The sequence below is a fragment of the Patiria miniata genome, unplaced genomic scaffold (assembly GCF_015706575.1).
Source record: "Patiria miniata isolate m_02_andy unplaced genomic scaffold, ASM1570657v1 HiC_scaffold_10, whole genome shotgun sequence".
NCBI lineage: Eukaryota > Metazoa > Echinodermata > Asteroidea > Valvatida > Asterinidae > Patiria > Patiria miniata.
In genome coordinates, this window is record NW_024037048.1 from 3,047,903 (window position 1) to 3,068,199 (window position 20,297).

General features: G+C 40.4%; 1 protein-coding gene across 2 annotated transcripts in view; it reads right to left on the reverse strand.

Annotated features, from left to right (window-relative positions):
• LOC119735509 (dedicator of cytokinesis protein 1-like) overlaps positions 1-20,297 on the reverse strand; it is a 73,446-nt gene that overhangs the window by 41,179 nt on the left and 11,970 nt on the right. For both annotated transcript variants that reach the window (XM_038209224.1, XM_038209235.1), the window contains exons 5-27: positions 18,467-18,522; positions 17,959-18,058; positions 16,876-17,024; positions 16,440-16,572; positions 15,866-16,014; positions 13,890-13,971; positions 12,972-13,035; positions 12,289-12,439; positions 11,314-11,434; positions 10,894-10,975; positions 9,783-9,907; positions 9,402-9,500; positions 8,882-8,960; positions 7,993-8,096; positions 7,014-7,239; positions 6,053-6,150; positions 5,493-5,582; positions 4,503-4,603; positions 3,860-3,994; positions 2,703-2,814; positions 1,747-1,924; positions 603-730; positions 57-158 (exon numbers count right to left, since the gene is read on the reverse strand). In XM_038209224.1, the coding sequence (XP_038065152.1) occupies positions 57-158; positions 603-730; positions 1,747-1,924; positions 2,703-2,814; positions 3,860-3,994; positions 4,503-4,603; positions 5,493-5,582; positions 6,053-6,150; positions 7,014-7,239; positions 7,993-8,096; positions 8,882-8,960; positions 9,402-9,500; positions 9,783-9,907; positions 10,894-10,975; positions 11,314-11,434; positions 12,289-12,439; positions 12,972-13,035; positions 13,890-13,971; positions 15,866-16,014; positions 16,440-16,572; positions 16,876-17,024; positions 17,959-18,058; positions 18,467-18,522 (2,664 nt within the window). The remainder of the gene's footprint in view (positions 1-56; positions 159-602; positions 731-1,746; positions 1,925-2,702; positions 2,815-3,859; positions 3,995-4,502; positions 4,604-5,492; positions 5,583-6,052; positions 6,151-7,013; positions 7,240-7,992; positions 8,097-8,881; positions 8,961-9,401; positions 9,501-9,782; positions 9,908-10,893; positions 10,976-11,313; positions 11,435-12,288; positions 12,440-12,971; positions 13,036-13,889; positions 13,972-15,865; positions 16,015-16,439; positions 16,573-16,875; positions 17,025-17,958; positions 18,059-18,466; positions 18,523-20,297) is intronic.

Consider the following 20,297-nt stretch of genomic DNA (forward strand, 5'->3'; position numbering starts at 1 on the left):
AGATAAGTCCAACGTGGGTTGTTGTGTTTTGCATAAAAAGAGTCAAAGGAACTTACAATGAGCGTATCATCATTCTCGATGTACATGAAGATGATTGACTGTATGACGGTTCGAAGTAACGTGTGCATCACCTCTGAAATGTCTCCATGGGTTGGTCCCTAATTGACAAAAAATACAAAACAAATTAAAAATAAACACAGTCACACTTTCACGTTGTGCAAACTTGCTTATATGAAAAAAGCAAATCACTCCATTCTATACTACATAATTGTGAGACATAATATGATGGCTGGTTTGCCTGATGACAACCCGCATGTGTGATGTCATAATGACCAGTCATTGGACTCCGTACACAAGTATCCTGTCAACGAAGGTTAAGAGATAGTTAGGTAGAACACTGTAGGCCTACACCTGATACTCACACATAGAAGCTACAGGCTTGTGACTATTCAGAATAAATGAAGTCATGTCTACTCTGCCCCATCACACCAAGTGTGCAGGAACCAGTGTATACAGTCAGTGTTATCTTGTCCACTGGATGACTCAGGAGTGGTCATGGAGTGCTATCCACTGTTAATTCAAGGAGGGCATATGGCACTCACCATATCTTTCCTCCACAGGGTGTCCAGGATTTCACTCAGGACGTCAGCAACCAATCGCATGTCTTCTTTCTTAGTCAGCAGACTCTTGAGGAACTGTGTTACCATGGGAACCAGTATTACTCGGCAGTCTGGGAGGAAACAAGACGTAGGAAAAGTCAGTAACACCTACATGAGAGAGGTGACTAGTGAGGTTGCATATTCAGTGCCCACTGCCTATAATAGTAAGCATTTATTATGCTCCCAAACCCATCTAAAGGTAGGAGCTCATGGTGCTATGGTAAGAGTAGAACAAACAAGAACAAATACCAAATACCAAATACCAATGTACAATTTGAGGAAGAGAAATTATGCCGTAGTGATACAAGCTAAACTGAAGTAGTGTGCTTTGAGAGCTGAGAGATGTGCTGGATGTCACTTGGGAGGTACTGTGCAAAAAGTGTATATATGTATGTACACAGCAGAGTTTAAGGCTGTTTTCCAGCAGTTTCTACTGTTCAAAATGTCAAACATTAACAGTACTGATTTCAACCAACTTTGTACCCCTTGTTTTCCCTTTTCTGGTGAAGGGGGCGGCGGCAAGTGACTGCTTTCCCTTAAGACATCCATGCTTAGATAAAAGTTGCTGGGTTCTACCCGGAATTCATAAACCCATTGCAAACTTCATGGTGAATTCTGACGGGTCTGAATCTCACCACGGAGGAAGAATAATTGAGATTTATCACAAACTTACAGTGGTCTTGGATTTGCCCAAGCTTTATAGAGAAATGATAAACAATGCTGAGCCTTTCAAATGGCAAATTCAATGGCAAACTCACATCTGAGTGTAAAAAGATCACTGTGCTTAACGTCCCTGTAGCAGTCCAGCTTCTGAACAACCAACACATGGTATTGAACCCCTGCCCTTCTAATCAGGAGTCATGACCCCAACCAAGAGGCACACTCCTTCACTATAATTCACCGATTTCAATCCCCTGAGGAACAAAACTCATGTCGGAGTTTGATGAGATCACTGTGCACCAATTCTGGCACAAACATATGACAAGCAGCTGGAATCAAACCCTTGACCACTGAATCAATTTGACGAAAGCTAACCATTCAACAACACTCTCCCCCATTTAAATCTTCTCAAAAGGGCATAACTCACGTCTGAGTTTGAAGAGATCGCTGTGCACAATGTCCCTGATGCAATCCATCTTCTGCTTGACCAGACGGTCGGCAGGCAAACTGGCAAGGAAATCCTTGACTAGTACAGCCAGCTCCTCTGGATCCAGCATGGTCAAGGTATCAGTCAGTGTTGAGGGCAAGTACTTCATAGCAGCTCCCTGGGAAAAGATGGTTAGAAAAGTTCCACAATTCTTTAGATTACATTTGGATTATGCGCAGGAACAGTTCTAATGGTGTGTGCTGAGAAGAAGAGAGGTGTAATTATTTTCCTTGAGTTAGTGACCAATTAATTAACATGGGGGGGGGGGCGGCTTTGCCACCAACTCGTGAACAACTTGTGAACACACACATACTTGTTCCGTAGTTGTGATGACTTGTCCCATGGTACTTGGGGACCGAAGACACTGTGGGGACAGCAGCAAGTCCCCATAACTAGGTCCTAATTTGCCTAATAATAAAAAACTTCCCAAAAGCGCAGTGACGGCCCACCCACACACACATACCAAAATATACCAAGGATTTCCTATTGTTCCTCATCATCCATCTTTTCTTCACACCTTAACTTTTTTACAACAGCTCCCATTGGTTTTGTAAAGATTTTCTAATCGAGGACATCCTCGATTTGGTGAAAGTATGAAATGATGTTTCACGTGCGTGTCCTCGATTTGCACCATATACCCTTTCTTCTTTAAAATATAGCGTTGATAGCAGTGATGTTAAAACTCCTTATTTTAATGAGGCAACTTATCTAGATCAATTCAATGATTAATACCCTGATTGGCAGGCACGTTATCATTGTTTTTGGAAACTGCCTTGGAAATGTACAGAATAGAGTCCAGAATAGAAAAGAAAAGCAACAAAAAAAAACACTAAAAAACAATTTGTTGAGTGAGTTGATGAAATACTGCAAGGAAACTTGAGAGAATCAAATGTTACCTGGCACAGAAGGACGTTGTCAGACGTGTAGGTCATGAGCCATTTGAGAGACAGGAACACATCCTTCAGAAGGGCTTCAAATTGGTTCCTGTCAGTATTATCACCATGCAACCTGCACAGAAATCAAACGCACTCATGATACGTCAGCCACACTTTGGAGTCAAGTCCTCACAATCTCTCAGGAGTGATTCAGTCTCAAGTCAAGTAACAAGATATTGAAATGAACTGTGACAAAGGCATGCTCGTGTGCTGGGTCATCCCGTTAGTGGTCAAGACTTGCGATTTGACCTTTGATTCACTTGTGATATGACTTGTGATGGGCTTAATATTAACTTTTCTTAAGGCCGGTTCATACTCAAATGCAAACGTGAATATGTGACGTCAGGGCAAGTTTCGCGCTGCGAATTCGCAAAAATTTAACACGTTTTAACTCTGGCGAATTTCGCATCGAATGTTTCATGTCAAATTCGCAGCGCATTGGCATTCACATGAAGTATAAACCGGCCTTTATGCATTGAATTTCCAAAAATGAAAATACAGCTTTGGCTTCAACCCTCCAAAGTCAACCAGGCGGTTTGGGCGGATTGAGGCTGTATCTAATTCTTACATGGTGGCAATTGGAGGATTTTGAATGATTGAGGAGATGGTTCCTATCCAAAAGGGCCCAGGCGGTTAGGGTTAAGGAAATCTGAATGAAGCTTTTGATATCCCTCAAGAAGACTGTGGACAATCATGGAGTAACGATTTTTGATACAGAAGCCAAAGACAAAGCCAAAGACAAGGCCAAGGTTTGGGAATGTCAACATATTGCATATGGGTCATGTATCAGCCCTTTGATGGGCAGTTTGAGGCACTGCCATCAGAGTTGGTTTATGATGATCTAAAGTCCCTCACTGCTTCCAGTCAGTCCAGAAACTTGTCAAAAATCTATATTCAGCACTGACTACCCTGTGTCTTACTTCTGTCCCCACTTGCCTATCTTAACCCAAATCCCTTCATCCCAGACACTTATGCAGTTAAGAGCATCCTTGATTTCATGATGAATCTGAAAATATACTCCATTGCCTGAAGCATTTTCAAAACCCAAACTTTTCCCCATCCCTACCTGCTTATCTTCCATCTCCTACCCATGAACCCCCTGTTCATCAGCAACTTACGCAGTGAACAGCATCCTTGATTTCATGATGAATCTGAAGATGTACTCCATCGCTTTCATTGTTTTCAGCAACTGATCCTGCATTCCCTTCTCTCCAGCATTGTCCAAGTAGTTCTTGAAAACTCTCATGAGTTTGCTGAAAAACACAAACAATTGTGGCTTAAGCAGATTCGGAAAAGGTTGTATATCACCAAATTGCATACCATCAAATTAACTACAAAGAATGACTGACTAGTTGTTAGGTGGAAGAAGATACTTGACTCGAGCTGGATTTGAACCTGCAACTTCCAGAACACCGCTCCGGTACTCTGGCAACTAAATTAAATGTATCCAGCCCTATATTGAATGTCTCCCAACTTGTCAATGTCTTTGTTCTATGTGTTGCTAGTCACGAGCAATGAATTTGTATGTGCCTGGTGACCGGTGGTGAAGGGATCACGCCCAAAGTCATGATATTAAAAACTTGATGCAACCAGGCAAATGGGAAAGGTAAAACTGAATTTGGAGAAAGCTCTAAATGATGAAAACACAATGACTGACTTTAAGCCAGTTGGACAGACAGACACCCCAACATTTAGACTGACAAACAGAAATGCAGAATCCATCTAATGGAGGCACAAACAAACAAGACATGCATTACTTACACATCTGCAAAAGTGACGCTGTAATGCTCCTTAATGTATGCATCCAGGACGGGTCTAAATTGCTGGTACTTGCGGTCTGCTATCAGCCCAATGATGAAGATCTGATGACAAGCATAAGACAGCAGGGTTCTTGTTACATTGGGAACATGGCATATCTTCGACTTGAAATCAAGTCAGTAATTGGCCAGGTTTTGTTTACCCACTACAAACTGCGCAGCGATATGGACAGAAACTGTCCCACGGTACATGTAGCATGCGATATGGCACTTATGCAGGGACGGTACCAGATTTGGATGGTTACGATTCAAGAGACTATAAATATTCATGTTACACCTTTCATATGCATCTATTGCATACACGTGTACACATGTTTTGTGCGTGGTAAATGGGAATGGGGCAAGGAGCATTCCCATTCTTCTAGGCGTGAAAAGCTTATACCCGAACCCTTTAGTTTTTCTCATTTGGAAAACAATGGTATATGTTATTTTCTAGTTTTATTATAATTATAGCATTGAGTTTAAAATTTTAATGAGAGTCTTCCGAACAACGAGAGAAAAGTACACTGATCTACACAAAGACATCCCCTCTCTAATAATGGATGCTTCCTCAGTGGTACAGGTGAGCTATCATTGGCCCTCTCTATGGAAAGGTTATGCACATTTCGCTGGAAGCATATATGAATATCTGTCCAAAATCACTTTAGTCAAGTCTCTAGACACATGGGACTCGGCATATGATAATAAACATGATACACAACACCATGCTAGTAGATATTGGGGGCGCTGACAGACAAAACATGACTGGCCAGTGACTTGTCCTCATATTTACGCATATCTAAGCTTCATTGCATCAATTTTGACAGACATTTGTTAAGCATCCTGCAACTGATACAGTTGGTCAATTGTAGGGAATTTGACATGACCTTTCTAAGATCATTATTGGAATGATTCCTAAGGAAGAATTTTACAATTTGAGTGTACTGGGACTTACCAAGGCATTGAAGACTGGTTCATCATATTCGTTGGACTGCGGCGACTCTGTTAAGATACTGAACAATGCGTCCAGGGTGTCTTGAAGAAACTATACAACAACAAAAAGAAATTTGAAACTTTGTATATCGGTCCTAGAGGTTCGAAAGTTCATTGATTGAAAACATGTAATCTTGATGCCATGCCGTGCATCATGCAAAGTATCATTATGTTTTTACATCATACAAATTTCAAAAATGAAAGTCTGAATTAGACTGGAGACTTGATCAGATGGTAGGTAACGCCTTCAAAGCAGGTGAAATTGTATTGCTGATAGCCTCCTTGACTATGCTGCCTTCCATGTTGGCCTAGCTAAGTATGTGTGCATGCAGAGTATATTTAAAATAACTTGACCTCACATCAGAGGTCATAAGGACAGTAATGCACTGACCGTTCTCAAACTGTATATCTGAGTGCACTATTGAGGCAATGTTTGGACTCAGATGCACATAAGTATTGAAATTAATGGTGCATAAAAGGATAATCAAACACAGTTTTGTTTTAAACAGTTTATGGACAAACCTTGACCACTTCTTCTCCATCCACTTTCATGAGAGACTCCAGGTTAGCCTGAAGGTTACTCCGATCAGATTTCCACTTCAACAAGCCCAGCAGATCAACTGTGAGAAATCAAATACCAAAGAAAAAGAATGAGGACTCCTGTTGCAAATGCTCCTCAGCAATACTCCTGTAAAATCAACTCTAACATTCCAAAATCCTTCAAAATCCCAAAGTGGTTCTGGAGGAATGACAAAGGTTGAGCTCAGCCACCGTTTACTTCTCTAAGACTCAAAACTTAATCAAGACAATGCCATGGTTAAACAACAACTGGGAGTCACAAGCATGGAATTTTGAAGTCTCAAAAAAAGAGGAACTTCCAAGCTTTACAAGACTGTCTGCAGTCAGCTGAGGTCAGCTGTGATATGGTTCAGTGGTTTGTACGTCTTTTGGACGAATGGCAACTGCAGCTTCGTATGTGTTACCATTTACTCCCCAAGTGTAAAAGTGACATGGAACATTTAACAGCTGACAACAGGCAGCTAAAGGTAACCAGTGGTTCCACTTCCCTCAAGCTCCCCCCCCCCCATTAACTGTTTGTGTCAGCTTGGTAGAGTAGTTCAGTGGTGCAATCTGCAATGAGTCATTAGAGTTTAGACTGTAGCTCTTGCTGTGAATCAGGCTGCCTGTGCTGTCCAAGCTGCTGGAGCTACTGCAGCTGCCACTACTAATCTGGTGCTGGTGTCAACCCCCCTTCCCATCCCTGCCTTACCCGCCCCCTACACTCAACGTTCTGTGTCAGCTTGGTAGAGCAGACCAGTGTGGCAATCTGCAATGAGTCATTAGAGTTTAGACTGTAGCTCTTGCTGCGAATCAGGCTACCTGTGCTGCCCAAGCTGCTTGAGCTGCCACCGCTGCCACTACTAGTCTGGTGCTGGTTTTAACCCCACTCCCATCCCCTGCCTTACCCGCCCCCTACACTCACCGTTCTGTGTCAGCTTGGTAGAGCAGACTAGTGTGGCAATCTGCAGCGAGTCCTTGGTGCTCAGACCATAGCTCTTGCTGCGGAAAAGGCTACCTGTGCTGCCCAGGCTGCTTGAGCTGCCGCCGCTGCCACTACTAGTCTGGTGCTGGTGTTTGCGTTCCAGCTCCTGCTTAGTGGAGGGCAGGTCCAGGTAGTGGGTACCAATCACGTCCTGGAGCTTGTCACACTAGGGTGGAGAGGGGTCAGATACCGTTATCATCAAATCTTGTCGTGGTAAATGATTCATTGGTTTACAACGGTTACTTGTCAAGTTTGTAATGTAACGGTGACATCATTCATCAGATGAATTTGCGTCGGGGTGATGTAAATCAATATAAGGTTTTGCCCTTCACCGATGTATACATGTTTATCAAGACTGCTCACAGTAATCAAAGGATACAATGTGATGATTTAAGTCATTTTTTTGCTGGGTAAATCCCAACTAATGTCAGCATCAAGGATATTTGGACTGAATACTTTTCATTTGAAGGAATATGGATGTTTGGATGGATAGCTGACGCATGTATGATACGGCTGAAAATGTAGGCTGAAAATGTAGAAGTAAATGCAAATGGACTCAGATTTAAGTCTTTGTCCTTTTGTAAATACTTGTCTTTTAAAAGGAATTAGATTTCAAATCAGAGCACTTTGCAAATACTACATTTTTAGCACAGATCCATACCTATCATTACATGAGCACAAATGCTCAGATCATATTCCCTTGTTCTGCAGGATTAATTCCTATAACACATCTATATATATTTTGGTATAATTTTACGGACTTGGAAAAGGACTCTACTACAACGCTAAAATGGCCACAAAAGAAAGATTAAATAAAGCAAGACAATCTTAGATTTGAAAACCAGTAATATCTCATGAGGGAAACAATTCTAAATAACACCAAGACAAACTGTGGACTATTTGAGAGTCACCTCTTTACCTTATACACTAACAGCTCATGCTCTCCATTGACAATTGTAGTGCCTATGTCTGTCATCAGGCGGAGGTAGGCCACACCAAATGGCTTCTCTTGTCTGTCTTTGGCTGTAATTGATGGCAACATTTCAATCCAGTCATATTACTATGTATTAGCACTCGTTTTACTAGTGGACTTTGTGCATGACCATTAGATTTTGATCACTTATGACAGCTCTAATAGTAGAATACACTTGTGCGTGCATACAGGCAAGGCATCATTTATTCTTCTTGTGCTCAAATCTCAATGTCTTCCAGTGATGCGATGTAGTTAAGAGTCTATCGAACTCTGTATTTGTAAGCATTGGGGAAGTACATGCATGAAGTCGGAAAGATTCCCTTATCTGGCCATCACTTATCACCCTGTGCACAAACCCTATGGAACTGGTCTGAAAATGTCCAAGTGTTTTCTCAGTAAAACTTCAAAATTTGTCCCTGCTAATTTTGACTTTTTAGGACATACAGTCGACTCTCGTTATAACAAGGTCAATGGGACTAGCCAAATTACCTCTTTATAACAGGAATGTTGTTATAAAAGGACAGCGAAACAAAGAAACACAAAGAGAACCTGAGATTTCAGAATTTGCTCTTTATAAGCAGAACCTCTTTATAAATGTGCTATATATAATGAGAGTCGACTGTATAACCACTTTTTAATGGTTGATAGGTCATTTAAGGGAAAAATTACTGATGGCCAGATATGGGAATCTTTCCCATGAAGTCTATATCAGCTCATCCAGCCCAATATCGCCAATGATCACCTCAGCTCCCTCCAAGTATGCAGCTCCATGCAGCTAATTCAAACATTCACTGACCTTGAAAAAATGCTAAAAGGCAAAGAACAAGATACTTACTTTCTGAGGAGGATCTCTGCTTGAATGTTATCCTGACATGAGTGTCTGGCTGGCAGAATTCCTCGATGGGTATGGCAACCTGCAGACCAATCAATCAAAAGCAATCACAATCCGATTTTGAAATCTGAAGACTTTTCTTGCCACATTTGAAAATTGCACATAAAACTGTGCAGAAAATAGGGCTCAGCACAAGTGATCATGCGAGCTAGTGAAAATGCCCGCAAGCTAGTTAAGAGTCTGTTTTAGTATGGGCTTTCACAATAACACTCCAGAAATGGGCAGGCTATTTATGAACCAAAAAGACCACTAGCAAGTGAATATAGTTACAATCAGAGACGGTGGAGCAAATTATGGGATGTTCTAGTTGTTCTCTTTAGCTTGTGTCACACAAAAATTGAAGTCTTAATTTTTTCACGGTTGATTTCGAACATCCTGTTTCCAAAATCCAAACTGGTAAAGTGCAAATCAAACAGAATTAGAACAATTCTGATTTGTAATCCCACCACTATGCATAACCTACCTTGACTGTCTCATAAAACTTGGGGGACTTGATTTGGTAGTACACGACAGAGTGATATTTACTGCTTGGAGGTTCCCCTGCTGCTGTGTAGATAACATCCTGATTCAAAAGCATCAATGGCATTGATCAAAGAGGGCTCATGTTTGTGCAACAAACTTCGTTTCCAAAACGTATTACACAAATGCTTATGAAATGAGATTCCACATCAGTACAAAAGGTTTTTTTAATAGAACATGTTTGTGGTCCAGTGCTCGGTTTCAATTGATAGAAAAAATGTCAAACCATGATTTAAGGCTATGGACAATGTATTGTGAATGGGGTCATGGATGAAGTAGTGCATATTGGGACATTGGTATAAAGAACATTTCTGATTTGTTTCACCTCTAGCACCGAGCCATCACTTGAGCAGACCTCAATGGAGACTTGTACATTCCTAGCCTTGGGTTTGTTGCCTCGATCAAACTCCCCTTGTAATAAAGTCACATAGACATCATTGCGGACATCGCCTGTATGTAACAAAGGTCAAAGTTCAGAGGTCATTACAGGTTAACAGAAGTCAAATCACAAGTCAGGTTAAGGGGATGGACAATGAAAGAGGAATGCCGGTGCCATAGTACTTTTGTACAGCATGAGACTTTAGACTGGACGACTTGTGATTGACTTGTAATGGCTTGATTACAACTTTTATTGAAGTATGATGAAATAAAACAAAATTGAAGTTGGTGCGAGTAGCACCATAAAGGCTGGTTCTAAATGTCAAACTCTGCTCATACAAATGCTCCAGCCAAGGCTCCTGATAACAGCTAATTTGGCCTTGGGTGCTATGCGCCCCTCAGGTGTTTAAAACGTCATATCCCACATCACAGCAGTCAACAATTGTTTTGTTATACCTCCACTTCCGTCTTGGATTCTTTGGATTTTGATGTAAAAATTACAGTAACAAACAGCAGTAAGCACAACAATCATGGCAATCGAACGTCAACTCACATGCATGTCGTGTGCTCGAAACAGCTGATCGTCTGCTAGTTTGCTGCTCCCACTCATGTGTGAAAACATGGTGAAAATAGCGTGGGTCATAGCACACTCCCTGTGGGATATCACGTATGTGATATCTCAAGGCGAGTGTGCCATGATTTCTTATAAACTTAACACGTGATCGTTGCAGGCCAATGAACATACAGTATTCAAGACAGAGGTATAACAATAATGATTGCGTTTAACCACTGACCTGGAATAACACATCGGCATGTACAAGACAGGTGCACGCGTAATGTACATGCTGTGCATTTCCTTCACAACAGTGGGAGAGGGGGAGAGATTAGCCGTCACCAGCCCCCATGGACTGAGCAGTGGGTAATGATGACAACAGGTAACAAGACTAGTCAATAACCATCACTGTCAAGGATGCATCAGTTCAACTACATGTATGATTAACCACAATTCTTGATCAAACCTGCCCTATACTGACTGAGTTGAGAGATTCAATTTTGACCTGGCATGATGACCTCTGGGAAGCCCATCTTCTTGGCAATGGCCGTTCTGCTGTCCATCAGGTGTGGATAGTCTTTCCAAACCTTGTAGGTCAAAAAAAAAGAGCCAATCACTTTACAAACCACTTTACAAACCAAGAATAATCTAATAGAAATCTACTGCAAGTACATATGAAAGTCATCAACCTCACTACCAAAACAGGTAAGCCACACGTATATCAAAACTTTTATTGATCATTTTGATAATGAGCTTGTAGACATTTTTAAGTATCAGACTTGAGATTACATCTAAAAAGGTTGTATTCACACTTTGCAAGCTACGGCTGGCTATTACACATGTGTTTATGGAGACAGCTGAATCCACTACTCATAGACATGTCTGTAAATGCTTTATAGACTTGATCTCAAGTCTGAATGAGTACCTGCTTGACATCTCCTGGCACCATCTTCAGGCCCACCCAGATCCCTTGGCCCTTGTGGTTGATTTCCCTGGCGACTACCACCTTGCGCACCATACTGTCCAGTGACTCTTCCCCGGTACTCCTGCAATTACAAAAGGCCAAACGCACTTTCAGGAGAAGCTTTATACTAGTGATGTAGTCGAGTACTTTTAACCAAGTACAAAGTACTGTCGAGTACCACGCTAACAAGTACCACTCACATCCCAGTACTTTCACCCTTTACAACGAGTACAGGTATCCGAGTGCGAGTATTTGGACTTTCGAGTACAAATTTTGTGAAGCCGAGTCCAAGTACATGGACCTCTGAGTACAAGTACGAGTATGAGTACTTTATGGAGAACTCAAGTGAAAACAATTAAAATCTCAAGTTATGAGAGATTCCACGCAGACACCGGTCGCATATTGTACATAAAGATGAAGCATGTACATGCAGTCTGCGCAAAGACCAACACAAAGGAAATCGATCCTCTCCACAGCTCAGTATTATTCAGTAAGTTTTGATAAAACGGAGCATGTGCATCTCCAAGTAAGGAGAGTTTTTTCATTCAAAACTAACTTACTCAATTTTTCCCAGAGTCCTTATATTCGAGTACGAGTACTTTGATGATGGAGTACGATTTTGAACAGTCAAATCCAATTTGAATCAAATTCGAGTCAGAGTATTTTGATATCTAAATAAATGTATTCTCAAAAAGTACTTGAGTTGTACTCAAGTACAAGTACCGAGTACGAATAATATAACACTGCTTAAGCAATCATGTCATTCAGGTCCGTTTAAATATCTGCTGGATATGCCATTACTGCTTGGAATAAATGCAACTTTCCGAAAGAGAACAAACATGTTGTATCTGTTTTGCAGGTCTATCACCAAGGGCGTACTTGTGCACACAATACTACTATCAAATACGATCAATGAAGCAACTTCAGCAGACTTACGCTTGGAATGGGAGGAAGTGTTGTTTATCTTCATCGGTGTCCACACGACCAGACAGTATATCACTGATATTCATGGCACACACACCAAATGGCCGCCTCAACCCTGTGGTATACTTCTTGTTATTGTCTCCTTCTTTCAGCTCCATTTTACCTAAAAATTTTGTTCAAAATAAAAAGGTGGAAGGTATATGTTTTTTAAAAACGTCGACTTTGTCTCGAGCATCAGCTTTATCTCTGGTTTTAGCATAATAATAGCCTTTAATGTCAAAACCGAATGAAAACATCTGAGACTTTACTTATCATAGGATTTCATGTTTTCGGGCTGGGGGGGGGGGGGGCTGGGATCTATATTGAGCCAGAGTCCCCAATCACAGGAGTCTTGAAAGCTAAAACTGGAGACAAAACCAAGTTTCAAACTCCTCTAGGGGTGGGGACAGAGACAAATATGATGGCCACATGCAGACAAAACATGGATTTTTCAAACAGGGGTACAAAGAATTTTCTAGAAAGCTTGCCATACAACAACGTTATTCAGTCTTATATCCACCATTGTCAAACCACACCAACTTCTTCCCAAGCATTTGGGAACAATGCATTTAATCCTGATAAAACTAGCAACTGAACCAACCAATCACCAAAGTGTGCACATACATTGCACATTACTCATTCTGACTATATCTCACCTATTCTAATGATTTGGCAGACTAGGAACACTTTCTCTCTCTGTAGATCCTTCGCACCAAGATCCTTGGAAAAAAAAACACAAGTTGAGAAATCATCACAATGACTCTTGCAAAGTCAAAATGAAACAAAATGTAAATAATAATTGAATAGTACAATGGTTTATCTTCTTATTGGCTGATTTCTTAAATAATTGTCCCAAAAACCTTTTGCTGTGAAATTGTCAATTTGTATTGGTTAACCCCCTTGATATATTGGCCAGACATTCTACTCCATTCAACAACATTCAACAGTTGTAAAATGTCACTGCCATGCCTGCCCAGTGTAACAAAAGCCATCATACTAACTGTTCTATAAGGTCAAAACCTCAAACTCAGAGCTTGCTAGCCAGGATACAACAGTGACAATGTTCAATGCAACTACAATGTAGCTCCCATTGGCTGCTTTTGTGCGAGTCATTCGTGATAACATGAGTATCCTCCTGAGCGCACAGATGGCAAGAGTATGCCCCGGGGATACAGGAGAGTATACCCTCGCTCAGAGTGGGAGTATAGTCTTGCACCCGGCGAAATCACATGCTTTCAATATGGTGAAAGGGTAAACATTTCTGAAGTTAAAAGCCCTTTCTCGTAAATTCTTGTTTGATATAAGGACAATTCTGAAACACATTAAAAACTTCGTTCTTTTTATGAAGAATTATTATCTGCTATCACAGCTGCCATAGTTGTGCATGCTTTATAACATAACTGTTCAAGAGATGTGACCCGAGTGCAATGCGCACACATTTTCCTGCTCTTGAGAGCATGAAGAGTGACCCACGAGAACGCAACCCATGTCAGAATTGGCACTTGATGCAACTCATGTTGACTGCTCAATGCAACAAGATCTCTAGGGTTAGCAAATGTGCTTTACGTTCTTACCGTGAAAATTGCCTTGAGGCTGTACAGGAGACTGATGTCCCGGGGGATGCCTTTGCTGCTCCATTTGGCAACAAAACTCTCGCTGAAAGAGAAAATGTAGAAACAGGGAAATAATAACTTCATAAAATGGAATTGATAGGAAGTTTCCTAAAAGCTCCACAGTGTATCACTGTGCAGGAACCCAATGGCACATTCTTTCAAATCCAGCAGGATTGAGAGGATTTTGCAGGATTGGGAAATGAAGAACCCAGCCACTATTGCCTTACCTAAGACTTGATTGCCGTGAACATTTTACATAACGTTCATAAATACCTTAGACATTTACAAGAAAAAATGAGGAAACTCCAAACCACACAAGACTTTGTACAGTATTTTAAAATTTGTAATGGCATTCATGAGAAGTAAACAACATGGAAATCAGCGGATCCGAGGAAAAGTTGCATGCCTGCTATTGGAGCCCGTCACGTGGGTGGTTTTAAACCGTTGGTAAAACACCGAAAGCACCAGTTAGTGTTTAAACAAAGATGTTCAAAACCAGTCGCTAGCACCTGTGCTCTGCGCCACATGCGCATAGTAAGGAGAGGTGCCTGCACATGCTGCACACACCACAGAAAAGTCCGGATGCAGAGTAAAATGGCAGTAAAAAAAAACATATTGGAAGTTTGTCAACTTTTCGACTTTATAAGGTTTAAAAGGTATTTATGAATGGAGATAATAGTGAGATGGAGCAGTTATAAACGTGATGTTTAAAACCGCTAATGGCCCGAGCCGAATATCAGCAGCCAGGCCCCTAACCAGTCTTACACCACACATATACAACTACTCCATCACACTATTATCACCTTAATAATGTACTATTGGCTTCTTGCAGACTGGAGGATCTTTGCCACAACCATTCTGCAGGATTTTCACACTGCAAATGGCATTTTCTCCATTCTTCATGTTATTTTGTGAAAACCTTTTAGAAATCTTATACAATTCAGCTGGCTTTAATATACTGTACACTATTCCAGCAGGCCTATGATTCTTCATGTCATTTACATTATTATATGTTTCAAGAAGTAATCAAGAAGGATGGCTTACAGCAGCCAAAAGTATGTCATCTTGGAACAAAAAGCACTTGAATAATGTAAGTGATATGACATACACTAACAAAGAGGATACCACTACTCAAAGGTATGTTGTTTTTTCACCACAATAGGGAATTTCCCTAATCAGACTATTCCACAATGATTGACTTGCAGCAGCATTTACCACATACCTTTTATACACATGACATTTGGTATCAAGCTATTACCAAGTATTAAACTTCATTCCAACCAAAGAAAACCTCATCGACAGTGAAGGTATTTATCGATAGTGACAACGGATACTTCTTTCCATTTGAAAATGGGCAAAGATTACTAAATGGGCAATGTACCACACTTCACATTGGGAATGGTCCAATGGGACGCACCTTGCGTGTCTTCCAGCTAGACCAACCAACTACTGAGCTTGGGCCATTCCACTGGAATGGTCCGTGTCTTCAGTGGAATGGCAGAACCTTCCATTGTAGCAACTTGTTGTTCCACGTTCCAACTTTTAAAGGAATATAGGATCCTTTGCTTTTCATACATTTTGCTCGTTTCCAATAATAACACTACTCAAAATCCAAAAAATGTTTAAAACCTAACAAGTTTTAGCTCACTTGATAACACACTTTTTGAAGAAACAGTGGTAAATTATGCACAACCTTTTGATCAACTGGCTGCTCGTTGGAAATCACCTACATTTAGTAGAAATGATAGCAAGCCAGACGGAATAATTTCACAGGGTGTTTAGTACCAGTACGATCTGTAAGCCAAGTAAACTTTTTGATAATAATTCAGTAGGTTACTTTTGGGATATGTAATAATGAACCTATACACCTTAAGATGCTCCCTTAGTGTGACAGTCTAAACATTTAATGACACAAGTTACACCCAGCAGGCTTGTACCTGATGTGTCTTTGCTCCTTGACATCATACAGACTCATCAAGACATCTGAATCTTCACCAATTCTGCAGACGACATTCTTCAGGTTGACAAACAGATTGTAGGAATACACATTGGCTTGCTTGATGTTCTTGGGCACTCCTAGATTAAGCTTGAGAAGGAGACAGAATCAATTAGTCAATTTCTCCAAAGCGTGAAAACCTCTGTCCACGAATGTTCCACACAGGTAATGGCAACTCTTTAGACAGGTTTTTGCTACTACATTGTATAGACAAATCCGGCGGCAGTCATTTTCTGCGGTGGCTCAAGGCTTGCGCGAGTTGCACTCAGGGAGTACTCGCGTACTCCAGGGTTCCTTCGACAAATAGGAATACCAAAATGTGCGTGCGCCACGTCTTTAAGAACACATGCAGCATGCGCGTGAGCGTGACACCCATGCAGTAACAGCATCTAATTCTGGTTGCCAGATTCCACTATACATCAGGCCCCCACACAAAGATGCTACAGCTTTGTTAGTGATGGATACCAGAAAGTGGCTGAGGGTGAAACACAGATCTGAGGTGCTGGAATACTCACCGTTTCATTCTGCTGCTGGCCTATCCTTTGCGTCGCCATCTCGTGTTGTTTGAACAGGGCCACAGTGCTGACTGAGAACGGATCCTGTATACCACCCTCTTCGTCCCGAATCACCAGGTCAAGACCAAGGGCCCTACGGGAAACAATGAAAGGGAAAAAAGTAAAACACAAATTGAAAATCAGTACATGCAGATGACTTAAATCTGACTTGGCACCAGTGTTAGGCAAATGTATAGCAGTGCTATAGTTGAGGACTGTTTCTTGTGTAAGAAACATGTTTACTATGTCTGGAAGTCTCAAATATATAAGCCCCTTTAAAGTATTCTATGTGGAACTGTACTTGCAACTTCCCCACCACCTTGATGGATAAACATGTTGTTTATGTTGGAAAGACACATATAATATTGACTGAGTCACAGGTCTCATCTAGCTTTACCTGTTGCCACAGTCTATCTTAGAAGTAACCTGCTGCTTGAGATCCTTGAGTTCATCTACAGGGAGGGTGCCTGAGACAATCTGCTTCTGACAGTCTATCAGCTCGTACATCATCTTGTGAATGGTGTTGAACAGTTCCCTGTTCACCTTCTGCAACGGGTCAAGAAACACAATGTACACAATTACAATAACAAGACGTCATAGGATAATATCAATACAGGGTGTACAAAGAAATTGGCTGGAGTGGGATCTGAACCTGCAATCTCTGAAATAATGTACTGCTGCTCTACCCATGAGCTACATGTATCAAGCCCTATGTTGGCTGTCTCCAACAATTTGTCCATGTCCTTGTTCAGTGTGAAATACCTGCAATACATTTTTAAGGGAATTTGTACCTCTCTAATGATTGAAGTGGAACTTAGGATTCCCTGAGTGTGTCACTCTCTAATTTTAAACAAAAATATTAAGTAACCTAATAAGTACTGATTGTATTTATTTAAAGCCATTGGCCCAAAACTATTTTCCAGGGTAACTCCCTTGGCATTTCTGAGAGGAAACCTTAAACATACATCCTCCAAAATCCACAACCATATTCATATATATTATCTTGATATGATCAGGTACCTAAGCGCTAGTTCAAAATCCCTGAACTGTCGCAGGAATTGGTGAAATTTACAACAATTTTGCTCACCAAGATCTAGAGACAATCAACAAACAACGATGACAGACGGCCCAGTGGATATTCATTTGATCTCAGTTTATAGCAAAATTGTCATAAATTCACCAATTCGGTAGGTACCTGATCATATCAAGAAAATACATATGAAATACTGGGGCTGAAACTATCATGACAGGAGAGTTATAAATTACAAATAAAATTGAAAATGTTTCACCGTAGCAACTTCAATCGGCCATTCTGTAAGTTTGTAATACCTTTACAGTTCTGGATGTACAAGAAACCATTGACACATTCTTCATACTTCAACTTCAAGAGGCATCAAGCCCCAACAAAAAGTTACAGTGACTAGGCGTTACTTTTCTCAATACGGAAATAACAGAGAAGACAATATGGGTCCTGACTTACCACATAGAGTTGTTTCCACAGCACTCCCCATTCTCGGATCACCGTTGTCAGCTCATGAACAACCGGCGTTTCTTTTGGTGTAACTGTCTCCAACACATCCCTATCATTAGGTTGAAGAATTAGAAGAACAGAAATCAAACACAAATTTTTCCGAGGTGTAGTTCAGAAGTCATGCAGCGTCTCGTTTTCTTATCTTGAAATTTTCGATATTTCGATATCATTGAAAAGGATATTGGCAATATCGATATCACATTGAAATTGATTGAGTGATATCGATATATATCAGGAAAGCCTACCCCATTCATTTCCAGAGTTTCCTCCCATATTATACATTTCTTCACCGTTTTCTGTGATTAGGTTTCCATGCCTCGAAAGTAATGCAACTTTTCTATTACCCTTATTTTCATTACCAGAAAGGTAATGAAAAAAGGATATAAATAGTTTATCTCAGTCAAATAAAAGCAGGGCAGGTATATTACTTTAAAAATTGGAAGAAAAATATAATTACCCTCGGTTTTCCACGGATGCCTCCTTGACATGAACATAAGTCTTTGGAAAAATCCCCTGCCAGAATAAAACAGAGCAAACAATAAATGCATAAACAAACAAAAACCAGGAACAAATGTAAGATCAAAACTACTCAATCAACTCTGTCCATTTCTCAAGGCTGACCTGTGTATAACAGCAGCCCCGGCAGCAATATTTGGGATTCCCAGATCTTAACTATACAATGGATACATCTGTAGTCATCAATAACTTCAAGGGGTGCCATTACCTAGAAAAACACTAGATCTCTCAATTAAGTACAATCGGGTGAACACTGAAACTACTGCAAATTATTTCTTAGTTTGGCCATTTTTAGACAAAGTAGGTATAATGTACATGGAGGCTTGTTCAAAGTTATTTTCAAATCTTCATGCTGGGCCGATGGACTAGTAATGCAGATTCAACAGGGAAGGAAAAGGAAAGGGAAACACAGATTTTTTGTGTGTTTTAACCAACAAAACAACTACTCTTAACAGACAGGTACCTGTATCACCAGAAATAGAAAATGTTGTTACAGATGACGTGAACTTCTGAAACCACTGTCCTTGCGAATTGAATCTTTGAGGTCTACATATAATTACTGAGTGTTTAATATTAACAAAAAACAAAAAACAAAGCCAAAAAAAAACCTCGCAAAACTTGAGATTTTCATCAGCTGATCAGCTCAGGTAATTCACTGAATTTAACATACATGAGATAACAGAAATTCTTGTATGTGTATATAACAAACTGTCAAATGTTGGGCTCTATGAGCAAATATTCACCTCCAGGGGTGGTTTCCTAATTTGCATTGCACTTGTACAGTACATTGCCCATTTCTTGTTGACATGTACTATGTGTAACAACTTTGAAAATTCTATGCACTCAAACTGTAATTAAAGATATAGTCCATCATTTGTAATTTGTGCATTTTGTTTGTTTGAAGCAACAAAAGTATTAGAAATCTAAAGAAGGGTGCTGAACAACTAACCTGATGAAGTTTCAGCTCAGCTTCAGCTGTATATTTTGAGCTAAACAGCATTCTAGGATCTCGATTTCAAATCAAAAGTTGCTGAATCATGTTTTGAATTGGGCCTGAATTAAGACGCACCATTGGAAAGGCCTTCTTTCGTTGATTTCTTCAAAATGACAGCTTGCCAGAGAGAATAATTTCACAGGGAGTTTAGTCTCCTTACTATCATTCAACCAAGTATGCTTGTCAACAGTAATTACGTCAGTTACTTTTTGGATAGTTGCAAATGATGGACTACAGCTTTAAAAGAAACATATTGTGCATCACACAAATTCACATTTTATAATCGTCTTAAAATGATTTCATACCTCTGTTCAATACGTATTCTGAAAAATTGTTTTAAGCTTTATTATTACATGTAATTTCTGAAGTTACATGTAATTTCTGAAAATCTGAGTGCCATTTTAATGTGTATATCAACAAGAGAACAGTTCTGTTTATACCAAGTTGAAGTGCATGATAATGTACAGTATTTCAAACGTACACCGATGTACATGTACGTACATGTATGAACATTTGTAACACTCAGTTTCCTGTAAACCAGGCACTGTTCCATGGGATCTGATGGATCCCACATGTGATTAAAGGTACTTGTGATTTCCAACAGGTACTGCAACTCAGCACGGAGTGGGAACAAAATCTGACAAGTTTTCTACGTGTTGTCAACAAATGGGTCTTTCCACACTAAAGGGGTACAAAAGTGTGACATGGGATTGGGAAATGAAGCAGGATAATAACATCAAGTTGTTAGTCCTCTTTTCCCCTTGTACATTCCCACCCC